At 46.8% G+C, this 14,905-nt stretch overlaps 1 protein-coding gene across 2 annotated transcripts in view; it reads left to right on the plus strand.

The window, feature by feature from the left end:
• The window catches only part of LOC121271151 (vascular cell adhesion protein 1-like), a 51,139-nt gene that overhangs the window by 20,959 nt on the left and 15,275 nt on the right, over positions 1-14,905 (plus strand). For both annotated transcript variants that reach the window (XM_041176911.1, XM_041176912.1), the window contains 2 exons: positions 10,402-10,683; positions 11,714-11,995. In XM_041176911.1, the coding sequence (XP_041032845.1) occupies positions 10,402-10,683; positions 11,714-11,995 (564 nt within the window). The remainder of the gene's footprint in view (positions 1-10,401; positions 10,684-11,713; positions 11,996-14,905) is intronic.

Genomic DNA, 14,905 nt, shown 5'->3' on the forward strand with positions numbered 1-14,905 from the left:
GGAGAGTGTGAGAGGAGGACCCTGGGACAGTCAGCAGCACCTAGAGGAGAGTGTGAGAGGAGGACCCTGGGACAGTCAGCAGCACCTAGAGGAGAGTGTGAGAGGAGGATCCTGGGACAGTCAGCAGCACCTAGAGGAGAGTGTGAGAGGAGGACCCTGGGACAGTCAGCAGCACCTAGAGGAGAGTGTGAGAGGAGGACGCTGGGACAGTCAGCAGCACCTAGAGGAGAGTGTGAGAGGAGGACCCTGGGACAGTCAGCAGCACCTAGAGGAGAGTGTGAGAGGAGGACCCTGGGACAGGCAGTCAGCAGCACCTAGAGGAGAGTGTGAGAGGAGGACCCTGGGACAGGCAGTCAGCAGCACCTAGAGGAGAGTGTGAGAGGAGGATCCTGGGACAGTCAGCAGCACCTAGAGGAGAGTGTGAGAGGAGGACCCTGGGACAGTCAGCAGCACCTAGAGGAGAGTGTGAGAGGAGGACCCTGGGACAGGCAGTCAGCAGCACCTAGAGGAGAGTGTGAGAGGAGGACCCTGGGACAGGCAGTCAGCAGCACCTAGAGGAGAGTGTGAGAGGAGGATCCTGGGACAGTCAGCAGCACCTAGAGGAGAGTGTGAGAGGAGGACGCTGGGACAGTCAGCAGCACCTAGAGGAGAGTGTGAGAGGAGGACCCTGGGACAGTCAGCAGCACCTAGAGGAGAGTGTGAGAGGAGGACGCTGGGACAGTCAGCAGCACCTAGAGGAGAGTATGAGAGGAGGACCCTGGGACAGTCAGCAGCACCTAGAGGAGAGTGTGAGAGGAGGACCGTGGGACAGACAGTCAGCAGCACCTAGAGGAGAGTGTGAGAGGAGGACCCTGGGACAGACAGTCAGCAGCACCTAGAGGAGAGTGTGAGAGGAGGACCCTGGGACAGACAGTCAGCAGCACCTAGAGGAGAGTGTGAGAGGAGGACCCTGGGACAGTCAGCAGCACCTAGAGGAGAGAGTGAGAGGAGGACCCTGGGACAGACAGTCAGCAGCACCTAGAGGAGAGTGTGAGAGGAGGACCCTGGGACAGACAGTCAGCAGCACCTAGAGGAGAGTGTGAGAGGAGGACCCTGGGACAGTCAGCAGCACCTAGAGGAGAGTGTGAGAGGAGGACGCTGGGACAGACAGTCAGCACCTAGAGGAGAGTGTGAGAGGAGGACCCTGGGACAGGCAGTCAGCAGCACCTAGAGGAGAGTGTGAGAGGAGGACCCTGGGACAGTCAGCAGCACCTAGAGGAGAGAGTGAGAGGAGGACCCTGGGACAGACTGTCAGCAGCACCGAGAGGAGAGTGTGAGAGGAGGACCCTGGGACAGACAGTCAGCAGCACCTAGAGGAGAGTGTGAGAGGGGGACCGTGGGACAGTCAGTCAGCAGCACCTAGAGGAGAGTGAGAGAGGAGGACCCTGGAACAGGCAGTCAGCAGCACCTAGAGGAGAGTGTGAGAGGAGGACCCTGGGACAGTCAGCAGCACCTAGAGGAGAGTGTGAGAGGAGGACCCTGGGACAGTCAGCAGCACCTAGAGGAGAGTGTGAGAGGAGGATCCTGGGACAGTCAGCAGCACCTAGAGGAGAGTGTGAGAGGAGGACCCTGGGACAGTCAGTCAGCAGCACCTAGAGGAGAGTGTGAGAGGAGGACCCTGGGACAGTCAGCAGCACCTAGAGGAGAGTGTGAGAGGAGGACCCTGGGACAGACAGTCAGCAGCACCTAGAGGAGAGTGCAAGAGGAGAGCTCCAAGCCAGGCAGTCAGCAGCACCTAGAGGAAAGTGTGAGAGGAGGACTCTGAGCCTGTCTGTCAGCAGCACTTAGAAGAAAGTGCAAGAGGAGGACCCTGGGACAGTCAGCAGCACCTAGAGGAGAGAGTGAGAGGAGGACCCTGGGGCAGGCAGTCAGCACCTAGATGAGAGTGTGAGAGGAGGACCCTGGGACAGTCAGCAGCACCTAGAGGAGAGTGTGAGAGGAGGACCCTGGAACAGGCAGTCAGCAGCACCTAGAGGAGAGTGTGAGAGGAGGACCTTGGGACAGACAGTCAGCAGCACCTAGAGGAGAGAGTGAGAGGAGGACCCTGGGACAGTCAGCAGCACCTAGAGGAGAGTGTGAGAGGAGGACCCTGGGACAGTCAGCAGCACCTAGAGGAGAGTGTGAGAGGAGGACCCTGGGACAGTCAGCAGCACCTAGAGGAGAGTGTGAGAGGAGGATCCTGGGACAGACAGTCAGCAGCACCTAGAGGAGAGTGTGAGAGGAGGATCCTGGGACAGACAGTCAGCAGCACCTAGAGGAGAGTGTGAGAGGAGGACCTTGGGACAGACAGTCAGCAGCACCTAGAGGAGAGAGTGAGAGGAGGACCCTGGGACAGTCAGCAGCACCTAGAGGAGAGTGTGAGAGGAGGACCCTGGAACCGGCAGTCAGCAGCACCTAGAGGAGAGTGTGAGAGGAGGACCCTGGGACAGTCAGCAGCACCTAGAGGAGAGTGTGAGAGGAGGACCCTGGGACAGACAGTCAGCAGCACCTAGAGGAGAGTGTGAGAGGAGGACCCTGGGACAGACAGTCAGCAGCACCTAGAGGAGAGTGTGAGAGGAGGACCCTGGGACAGACAGCAGCACCTAGAGGAGAGTGTGAGAGGAGGACCCTGGGACAGTCAGCAGCACCTAGAGGAGAGAGTGAGAGGAGGACCCTGGGACAGGCAGTCAGCAGCACCTAGAGGAGAGTGTGAGAGGAGGATCTTGGGAAAGGCAGTTAGCAGCACCTAGAGGAGAATGTGTGTGAGTACGTGTGAGCACTCTCTTCTAGGTGCTGCTGACAGACTGGCGATGAGTCCTCCTCTCATGTGCTCCTCCTAACATCACAGGAGAAACATAAGTTCATTGGTTGGTGAGGAATTGCTGTAGGAATTGTCATCAAGTAGCTGAGAATTAGAAAAACACATTCTTTTTAAAAGAAGGGACTACTTACATTTAAGTAAGGAACAGAAGCAATAAGGAAATACAGTTAAGTCAAGGCCAGGTAAAATAAAGTTGCATAAATAAACTAAAGTAAAATAAGGGAAGTAAATTGAAGCAATGGCAGGACAGTGCGATCAAATTGAATGTGTGTCTTGTAATATGTGGGAAGTTGTGGACACTACTGGTGTCCTAGATGACCACATGTGCAGGAAGTGTCACCAGCTGCAGAACATTGAGCTCTGGGTTTCAGAGCTCAGGCGGTGGCTAGAGTCACTATGGCACATCTGTGAGGTTGACAGCTACGTTGTTAGCACGTTCAGAGAGGTGGTCATACTGCAGCTTAGGAACCTGGAGGCAGAAAGGGAATGGGTAACTGCCAGGCAATCCAAGAGAACTAGGCAGGTAGTGCAGGAGTTTCCTGGGGTCCCAATCGCCAATCGGTTTTCCATTTTGGATACCAGTGATGGCTTTGGTTCCCCAGAGGAGTGCAGTCAGAACCAAGTTTTTGACACCACAGGCAGCTACACTGTACAGGTGGGGAGGAAGAAGAGAGGAAGAGCAGTAGTAAAAGGAGGTTTGTTAGTTAGGGGAACAGACAGGCATTTCTGTGGCCATGACTCCAGGATGGTGTATTGCCTGCCTTGTGCCAGGGTCAAGGATGTCACAGAGTGACTGCAGAACCTTCTTCTAGGGCAGGGTAACAGCCAGAGGCTGTGGTCCATGTTGATACCAATGACTTAGGTAGGAAAGGGGATGAGGCCTTGAAAGTAGACTTTAGGAAGCTAGGAAGGAGATTGAAAAGCAGGATCTCTAAAGCAGTAATCTCAGGATTAGTCCCAGTCTCAAGTGCAAGTGAGTAAAGAAATAGGAGAATTGAACAAATAAACACATGGCTGGAAAGCTGGGGCAACATTTTCCCCCCGTGCGGAAGTGGGCACGCTTCTGATCGGCGCCCCCGATCGGGGGCACGCCGCCATTTTACATGCGCGGGCCAATTAAGGCCCACCCATCATGATGTGAGCTATGCGCTCCCTGTGCGGGTTCCCTCAGCCGGGAGTGTGCTCTTACACACATGCACGCTAAAGAGTGCATAGATCTCCCTGAGGCAAAGTGCTGCCCCAGGAAGATCGGCCCCAATTTGAAACTTTCAATATAGTTAGAAAAACATTTCCCTGCCATGTCCCCTCATGTGACATTGTTGGACGGGCAGGTCCATTAATGAGTTCAGTTGGTGTTTTAATGGCCTTAATAGGCTGTTGACAGGTCGGCGGGCTCGCATCCGACTTGGATGCACACCCGTCAAACTGACCATCTAAACGACGTGGGGTGAAGTGGGGACGCACACCCGACATCACCCCGCACCATTTTACGCATTGGCGAGCGGGCCCCACCCCCACTTGCCGACCAGAAGATGCTATCCCTGGTGTAGGAGGGAGGGCATCAGATTTCTGAGGCACTGGGATCGGTCCTGGGGAGGGTAGCATCTGTACAAGCCTGATGGTCTACACCTGAACAGGACTGGGACAAATATCCTCACAGGGAGGTTTGCTAGTGCTGTTGGGGGGAGTTTAAACTAGATTGGCAGGGGGGCGGTGGGAGCAGGGAACGCGAGATTGAGAATTGGTGAATGAATCTGAAAGACAGAAGCAGCACAAGGTAAAAAGTGTACAGCACAGGAATTTGGCAAGTGTTAAAATGTATATAAGTAAATGCATGGAGTATAGTAAATAAAGCTGATGAGCTGAGAGCACAGCTAGACCATGGCAGCATGATATCATCTCTATAACAGAAACTTGGCTTAAGGAGGAGCAAAAATGGCAGCTCAATATCACTGGATATGGGGTTTTCAGGCAGGATAGGGAGGGGGATAAAAAGGGTGGGATTGTAGCATTATTGGTTAAAAAATCAATTATAGCTCTGAGGAGGGATGATATACTAAATGTAGCATCAATGAGGCCATATGGGTTGAGCTCAGTAATAAAAAACAGGCAGCCACACTGCTAGGAGTGTACTATAGATCCCCAAGTAGTGGAAAGGGGTGAGAAGAACAAATATGTAGACAGATTTCTGAGTGCTAAAACATAGGGCAGTAATCGTTGGGGCCTTCAACTACCCTAATGTCAATTGGGATACGAACAGTGTAAAGGGCACAGTGGACGCAAAATTCTTGAACTGCATTCAAGAGAACTTTTTAGCAAACACATAACAAGCCCAACAGGAGGGGATGCAATTCTAGATTTAGTCTTAGGAAATGAAGCTGGGCAAGTGGATGATGTAGCAGAGGGGGACCATTTTAGAGATAGTGACCATAATGCAGTCAGATTTAGTATCACTATGGAAAAGGACAAAGATAGAACAGGAGTAAAAGTTCGAAATTGGGGGAAGACAAATTTTACAAAGCTGAGAGGTGAGTTGTCGAGAGTGGACTGGATACAGTTATTAGAAGAAAAAGCTGTGTCAAATCAGTGGGAGGCATTCAAAGGCAGAATTCTACGGGCACAGTGTAGACATGTCCCCACAAAGTAAAAGGGCGGTACTGCCAAATCTAGAGGCCCCTGGTTATACAGAAGCATACAGGCCAAGGTAAAGCAGAAAAAGAAAGCTTATGACAGTCACAAAATGCTTAATACTGTAGAAAGCTGAGAGGAATATAGAAAGTACAGGGATGAAGTAAAAATGGAAATTAGGAAAGCAAAGAGAGGACCCAAAAAAAATTGGCAGGTAAAATCAAAGAAAATCCTAAAATGATTTATCAGTACATTAAGAGCAAGTGAACAAAGAAAGAAAAGGTAGGACCTTTCAAAGATGATAACTTGTGGGTTGATGCAGAAGATTTGGGCAGGATTCTCAATGAGTACTTTGTCTCTGTCTTCACAATGGAGAGGGACAATGCAGACATTCTAATTAAAGTGGAGGAGTGTGAAATATTAGACAAAATAAGCATAGTGAAAGAGGAAGTACTGGAGGGTCTGGCATTAATGTACTAACCCAGGCTGTTGAAGGAAGCCAGGAAGGAAATAGCAGATGCTCTGAGGCTCATTTTCCAATCTTCACTAGAAACAGGCGAGGTCCCAAAGGATTGGAGGTCTGCGAACATTGTACCATTGTTTAAAAAAGATGCGAGGGATAGTCCGGAATATTATAGGCTGGTCATTCTGAATTCAGTGGTGGAAATATTATTGGAAACAATTCTGAGAGACAGGTTAAACTGTCACTTAGAAAGGCACAGATTGATCAGTGATAGTCAGCATAGTTTTGTTAGGGGAAGATCATGTCTTATAACTTATGCAGTCCCACCACTTTAAAATCCCTCACACTAACTCCTAAATTCAATGTGCTTCTCAAATATGTAGCCTTAAGCTTCACCAATTCCAGACCAAATCAATGAATTTCAAATATCCCGCAAAGAGCCCCTAATTTGTTATGATGTGGCAGATGATATGTGCCAGGTGGATCAAATCCACAAGGGAATTTTTAAATGGCTTTAACTTTAAACAAATTAAATTTAAACAAATGGCTTTTCCCCAACTTTAGTTTTGTTATATAACAAACTTATGCACAAATGCTTTAGGCTATTTCACACACTCCTCATACCTTACATGGCCCTCTGCCATCTAGCCTTTCATTCTCCTTTATATATGTTTCTCTCTTTTTAATATGTAAATTCTATTGTTCCATATGTCTTTGAAACAGTATCTTCCTCATAATATAAAAACTTTCATGTTGCCAATATTGTCAGTAACCTTTGGGAAAAATAAACACTCTCCTTAGCCTTGCTTATCTGGCTAGTTATAAACAGACTAAGATCCTTTTTAAATCCAACAATAGGTTCACACCTTACATGCTAAGGCAACATCCTTGTTCATTCATTAGCATGTCAAGCACATTTTTAAACCTAGCTTCTTATGATTCCAAGCTTTCAGTCTACTTGACTCCAAATGTAATTAACTCACATAGACAGGACCAATTATAATCACACCCAGAAATCCATTTCATAATAAACCATAAAAATATTATGAAAATGATTATACATTCATCACAAAAGCAAGACAGTTTCCAGTCATGTTCCACAGGGCTCAGTGTTGAGACCCTTGCTGCTTGTTGTATATATTAATGATTTAGACTTAAATGTGGGAGGCATGATTGGGAAATTTGCAGATGACACAAAAATTGATTATGTAGTCGATAGTGAAGAGGGTAGCTGTCAATTCCACAATTATATCAATGGTTTGGTTGAGTGGGCGGAGAAGTGACAAATGGAATTCAAATTGGAAAAGCGTGAGGTAATGCATTTGGGGAGGGCAAACAACACAAAATGGTCCAGGCATCGGAAGGGCATTTTGAGAAGACCAATGGCTCTCTCCACCACAGCCCTTGTGGAGGCATGGCTGCTATTATACCACTGCTCAGCTTCTGTTCTTGGATGGCGGAGAGGCATCATGAGCCACCTTCTGAGGGGATAGCCCTTGTCACCCAGCAGCCAACCATCCAGCCGGGCTGGAGCACTGAAGAGCTCCGGCACCTGGGAGTGAATGAGGATGTAGGTGTTGTGGCAGCTGTCGGGGTACCTGGCACAGACTTGAAGAATCAGCATCCTGTGATCACACACTATCTGCACGTTCATGGAGTGGAAACCCTTCCTGTTGATGAAGGCACCGGGCTCACTTGCTGGTGCCTTGATGGCCACATGTGTGCAGTCTATAGCACCCTGCATGGGGGAAGCCAGCAATCGCTGTAAAGCCTCTGGCTCGCTGTGTCTGGCTGGCCTGGTCCCAGCGGAAATGGATGAAGGTCAATGTATGCTGGAACAGAGTGTCTGTAACCTGCTTGACAGAAGTGTGGACAGATGATTGGGAGACACCACAAAGATCACTCACCGACCCCTGGAAGGAGCCAAATGCATAGAAGTTGAGGGCAGCTGTGACCTTTGGATCTACTGGCATGGGGTGTCCATCCACATAGTTAGCGGAGATCTCAGGGCCAATCATCTGACAGATATAGTTGACTGTCTCCCTGGAGAGACGGAGCCTCCTTCAGCACTAGACCTCAGACATATTGAGGTAGCTGCTTCACCGCCTGAATACCCTGGCAGCAGAATAATGGTGTCTTCTGCAGCCTCTACCACCTTGGACAACCTCTTGGCCCTGCGCCCCTTGTGCCTGCGCCTGGCCTCCCAAAGGTGGCTCCTCTGGAGGCTGAATGTGCACTCCTGGCCTCCCCCTCCTTCTAGCCCTCCCTTCCTCCTAAGAGGAGGTGCCTCCAGTGGAGAGTTCAACTCCCATCCCCAGGCTATGGGAAGGCTTCCTGAAACCTGCAGGCCCAAAAAAAAATTCTTCACTGCAAAGTGCTGACCTGAAGGTTGTGAGTCCAGTCCAAGCAGCTGGTATGCATTTTGAAATATTGCACTCACACAGGTAAGTATCAATAACTTTGAAAAAATAAATATTTGACAGAGCACACTTGCAACCCCGCTGAGCCCTCTTGTCCCGCCTGTGAATGAGGTTTATACAAACGTGTCCTACCCGCCTGCCCGTTGCGCCTGTGCAACAACCGAGGATTGCACGGGCGCTGAAAAATCACTGTCAATTGGCACCTCAAGGGCCTTAAATAGCCCATTAATTAATGGCGGGCGCGCATCGGAGATCACCATGCACCCGCCCAATGAAATATCGTAATGTCATGTGGTGACGTCGGGACACTCACCGTGCATCATTTTACGTGTCGGCCTGTGGGTCTCGCCCCCACACACCAACAGGAAAATTCTGCCCAATGTGTTTTACTTGTGTAGTTTCGTGAATAGTTCATTCAGTTTTTTGCCACTCCGAAATGTTGCTGCTCTAGGTGACTGTCTAGTTTGCCTAGTGGTTGTACCAGCCCCTAATTCCCTTTTGAAAGCCTTGATTGTGCCTGCCTGCACTCCAATCTCAGGCAGTGCATTCCAGACCTTAACCACTCGCTGCATGAAAAAGTTTTTCCTCATGCTGCCATTGCTTCTTTTGTCAATTACCTTAAATCTGTGCCCCAATGTTCTTGATCCTTTCACAAGCGGGAACAGTTTACCCTATCTACTCTGTTCAGATCCCTCATGATTTTGAATACCTCTATTAAATCTCCTTTCAGCCATGCTTCTTTAAGAAAAAGAGGTCCAATTTCTCCAATCTGTCTTGGTAAATGAAGTTCTTCAGCCCAAGAACAATTCTAGTGAATCTTTTATGCACTTTCTCTAATGCTTTCACATCTTTCCTAAGGTGCGGCACCCAGAACCGGACGCAATACTCCAGTTGGGGCTGTACCAGTTATATAGATTTAACATGACCTCCTTGCACTTGTATCCTATTAATAAAGCCTAGGACACTGTATGCTTTAGTATTCAGTCTCTCAACCTGTCCTGCCACCTTCAATGACTTATGCACATACACACCCATGTCCCTCTGCTCCTGCACCTCCTTTAGATTTGTACCCTTTATTTTATATTGTCTATCAGTGTTATTCCTACAAAAATCAATCACTTCACATTTCTTCACACTGAATTTAATGTACCACTTGTCCACCCACTCCACCAATTTCTCTATGTCCTTTTGAAGATAACACAATCCTCCCCGCAGTTCGCAATGCATCCAGGTTTCTTATCATCCACAAATTTGGAAATTGTGCAGTATACACCAAAGTCTAGGTCATTTATATACATCAAGAATAACAAGGGTCCCAACACTGACCCATCTCACAAGTCTGTTGTGCAGCATTGTATCACAAGCCTGTTGCAAGTACATATACATCACGTCTACAGCATTGTCCACATCAACCCTTCGTCATTTCTTCAAAAAACTACACCAAAATGGTTAAACATGTTTTTCCCTTAACAAATCCATGTTGGCTTTCCTTAATTATCCCACGTTTGTCAAGTGACTATTAGTTTTGTCCCGAATTATTGTTTCTAGATGTTTCCCATCACCAAGATTCCCTTCTATGTTAGCTGCTAGTCTTTCTTCATATTCTCTCTTTGCTTCTCTTATTTGCTTTTTCACTTCCCCTCTGAAACATCTATATTCTGCCTGGTTCTCCATAGTTTATCCACCTGACATCTGTCATAAGCATACTTTTCCATTTGTCATTTTAGTTTCTACTTTCTACTTCCGATTTTCATGTTGTTTAACATTTCTTTTCCAGATAAACCAGGATACACAACCATATCAGTGAATAACAGCTCAATCCAATATAATGGGCTGTGTACATCCAGCACCATATTGGATCTGAGGACCCCGTTTTGCACCATTGAGTTTCTAGGCCTTGGTTTCTGTATAAGTTGAGGAACGTGTCCCACACTGGCACAGCTGGAATTTGGAACTCACTGGCAATGGGGCTGAACTTGTGTCCCACCCACTGCTCTGCTGCTTCTCCAAACACCTTCCAATTTTCATATTACTTAACATTTCTTTTCCAGATAAACCAGGAGGCACAACCATATCAGTAAATAACAGAACAGTGTCAGAGTTTCCCATATTTGTCAGTAAAGGGGATGAGGTTACAATAACCTGCAATTCCAGTGGAAAACCCACACCTACAGTAAAGTGGGAAGACCCCAGTAATGGCAGCAACATTGAGATTGGTCCTCCTGGAGTTCTCCGTATTTCCCAAGCAACATCAGAACATCAAGGAATTTATAAATGTCGAGCTACCAATCAATATGGAATTGATGAGAAGGAAGTGGACATCAGGGTCAAAGGTCAGTTTCTAATTTGGTCAGAATTCAAAGAATAAATAATTATTTTCTTGAGGATTGAATCCAATCCTCAATACTCCAATTAAATCCTGAGTGTCACGTTGGTTTACTTAATTCTGTTATTTATTTATTTTCACCAAGACTCCTGTTCCACTCCACCCTTGCTGATGATGGGACAAATGGATAAACTACTGTCTGCCTGTAACAATGCTGCTCTGTAACTAGCCTCTGGGACATTCCCTTCCACTTGTTCCTCCTGCTCCGTGTTTGCCCAGGCTGCACAGACAATAACACAGCTGGAGTGGAGTTGCAGCAGCGAATCCACATGCTGACTGTCTATGGTGCAAGGTGTTGGCAGCTCAGTGAGCTGCTGCAGCACATGGTTAGGCTTCAATTCCAATAGTGAGGGGGGGAGGTGGGGACAATCACACTGAGTTATGGTTGCAACTGTTTAAAACTAAAGATGTTGCAACATCACCAGCAAAATCTCCTTCTCAGCAATCTTAATATAGTTTCCACAGCAGAAACAAGCTGGAGAATGCTCAGATGTTTATCATCAGCTTCAGTAACCAACTAGCGTCTAACCTGAAAGTACTGGATAAACCCTAATAATAGTGCTGCTGAAGGTCCTATCCTGCTTGTAAGCACCAGGACTTGCTGAGTGAGTTTATCACTCTGACACTCAGACAGTTCAATACCATGAAAGGGATTCACAACAAGCATAAGATCTTAATTTGAATATTTTATTCATTGCTTTAAATAGTCCCAGCGTGTGTCCTAGATGCCTAAGAGACAGCTCAATCCAATATAATGGGCTGGATACATCCAGCACCATATTGGATCTGAGGACCCCGTTTTGCACCATTGAGTTTCTAGGCCTTGGTTTCTGTATAAGTTGAGGAATGTGTCCCACACTGGCACAGCTGGAATTTGGAACTCACTGGCAATGGGGCTGAACTTGTGTCCCACTCACTGCTCTGCTGCTTCTCCAAACGCCTTCCAATTTTCATATTACTTAACATTTCTTTTCCAGACGAACCAGGAGGCACAACTATATCAGTAAATAACAAAACAGTGTCAGAGTTTCCCGTATATGTCAGTAAAGGAGATGAGGTTACAATAACCTGCAATTCCAGTGGAATCCCCACACCTACAGTAAAGTGGGAAGACCCCAGTAATGGCAGCAACATTGACATTGGTCCTCCTGGAGTTCTCCGTATTTCCCAAGCAACATCAGAACATCAAGGAATTTATAAATGTCGAGCTACCAATCAATATGGAATTGATGAGAAGGAAGTGGACATCAGGGTCAAAGGTCAGTTTCTAATTTGGTCAGAATTCAAAGAATAAATAATTATTTTCTTGAGGATTGAATCCAATCCTCAATACTCCAATTAAATCCTGAGTGTCACGTTGGTTTACTTAATTCTGTTATTTATTTATTTTCATCAAGACTCCTTTCCACTCCACCCTTGCTGATGATGGGACAAATGGATAAACTACTGTCTGCCTGTAACAATGCTGCTCTGTAACTAGCCTCTGGGACATTATTACAAGTGGCCCAGCATGACATTCCCTTCCACTTGTTCCTCTTTGTGTGTAGAAGCACCTTCCTCCTGCTCCGTGTTTGCCCAGGCTGCACAGACAGTAAAACGGCTGGAGTGGAGTTGCAGCAGCGAATCCACATGCTGACTGTCCATGGTGCAAGGTGTTAGCAGCTCAGTGAGCTGCTGCAGCACATGGTTAGGCTTCAATTCCAGTAGTGAGGGAGGGAGGTGGGGGCAATCACACTGAGATATGGTTGCAACTGTTTCGAAGAAAACCAAAGATAGTACAGCATCACCAGCAAAATCTCCTCAGCAGTAACTGTTTCACACTGCCACTATGCAGTAGCAACACGAGTGGTATTCGCCACTAACTGGATGCTGCCGTCAAACTAAAAAGACGTCCTGCCTATCACACAAATGAGTAATGTGGTATATGAATTTCAGTGCCAGTGTAGGCCATATGTCTCAAAAACTGGCAGATCATATCAAGCAGCCTGTCTTATCTGCTCTTTGCAATGGGCGAGGTATGGATCGTACACAACCAACCCGTTCTTGCAAAACTCAAAGTCTAATGTCCAACATTAGATGTGATTCCATGGTTTGGACAACATTTGCTAAATAATCCTCAGTGTGCTAAAAATTACGCTGACAACCACTTTAAGATTGTCAGTCGGGAATTCTCCATGGCAATGTCTCTACCAATCTGAGTCAACTTGCCAATGAATCAGCATGAAGGTGTTGCTTCCCCTGACACTGGTATTCTTGCAATTGTCCTGATGAGTGCAAGATAAAAAGTTTTGACAAAATGTCTTTTTTTCAGCAATAATCAGAATATAGCTTCCATAGTCAGAAAACAAGCTGGAGAAAACTCAAATGTTAATCATTGGCTTCAATGACGAACTACCTGTAAGTAATGGATGAGGCCTTTAAATAGCGCTGCTGAAAGGTCCTTTCCTACCTGGTAGTGTAGTAGAAAGATCTGGTACCTAAAGGGTTAACATGAGACTGAGTACAGTACCCCCGACATGGTGATATAAGATGGCACATGACCTAGAGCGGCAGCCAGTGTAGAGATGAATAGCAATGTGTAAGGGCTTAGTATGGAGTCCTCTCCATATCTACTGTAAATTTGTTCATAGTTCAGTATTGTTAATAAATCCTTCCCTATAACTTATACAAGATTGCTTCATGGTGTCCAAGCAGTATCCTTCAAGTGTAGCAACAACAGAATATATCATGGTACCAGTGGTAGCATCCATCATGGTGGCAGCAAGCGATAAAAAATCCACATCCTCACTACGATGCTGAAGAACTAAAGAAAAGGACACCTTCAACGCTTTCTGTACTGAAGCAACCTCATTCCAGAAGCTAAGACACTGAGAAAACTCACCAGAGAAGCTCCAGAGACATGAAAGCCTGGAAGCAGGAAAAAGGTAGAAGTTTAAACTCAGGCGGAAGACTCCACTGACTCCCCTATGGAAGTTCAGCCTTAACCAGTGCCAGCAGCCTGCAGGGTGAGAGAAAATTCTTTTAAATTTCCAGGCTAGTGAGTCCTGTGAATCCTCTCTTCAATCACATCAGACAGAAACTCTGTTGTTAATGTCAGTTGCTAGCCCAAACCTCAACATCCTCCCCACTGGGAGGCACACATGATGGAGAAAATGTTTTTTTCATCAAGCCGAGTATCTCTTGATTCTTCCTGCTCAGTGAAATTGCTATCCTTCCGACCCATTCCCGACAGCTGCACGCTGTCGTGGAGCGAGAAGTCATCTCAGCAACCTCCTGTAAGACTCCTAACCGGGGTCTCACTACCCTTTCAGGTGATCACCCCGTACTTGGTATCAACGACACAAAACAAATTATGGACACAATTTCCACTTTATGTGGAAAGCCTTTATTAACCCACTAAGCAATAGTTTATACTTACAACACCAGTAAGACCCGCAGGCAGGAGCTCGTTCCCAGGTGATCAGTCCGCTGAAGTGAATTCCTCCACATGACTTCCCATGATTGACCAAATCACACGTCCTTGTTGAAGCCCTCTTGTCCTTGGGAGCTGTGGCATTATACTCCTTTCTGTCCCTGGTCTTTCGGCATATAAGGTAATGTCTTAAATCAAGTCATCTGATAGATTATCAAGCCCACCCTGCCATGCAAAGACAAGCTGCACGTGATCATTTCCTGCTCTCTAGAGCAAGGGTTGTCTCTAGGTACCTGCCAGTAATGTATATTGGTAAGGTAGGAAGAAAGCCATTCACACAGACCCAAGAGACCATTGTATAGGTCAGTTTCTGTAATCAGGGAGTCTGGTGGTTAACCAGTGACACGTCCTGGCATATCTGTGTCCAGTCTTTCTTTTTTTAAAAAATCCATATAAGCCTCAGAGTTGATGTATTTGGTCAAAAACCTTCTCCCTTCATCCGATATCCTCCACACTCCATGTTCCTACCACCCAGTTCTGAGCTCAGGACACACATCACAACTGGTTACATTTGGCACAAGTATAAAGATAATACATATTAAAAATAATCTAAGAGAGGCCTTACAGATCACAGAAATACAATAAATATCAAAAAGGCTTTACACTCTGATCCCGCAGCTATTTTGGGTTCTCTATCTTCATCGGAGCACCACTGCCATTTTGAAATGCATGCCAAAACCAGGGAAGCATGCAAATA

This window comes from Carcharodon carcharias, chromosome 30, assembly GCF_017639515.1.
Source record: "Carcharodon carcharias isolate sCarCar2 chromosome 30, sCarCar2.pri, whole genome shotgun sequence".
NCBI classification, from domain to species: Eukaryota; Metazoa; Chordata; class Chondrichthyes; order Lamniformes; family Lamnidae; genus Carcharodon; species Carcharodon carcharias.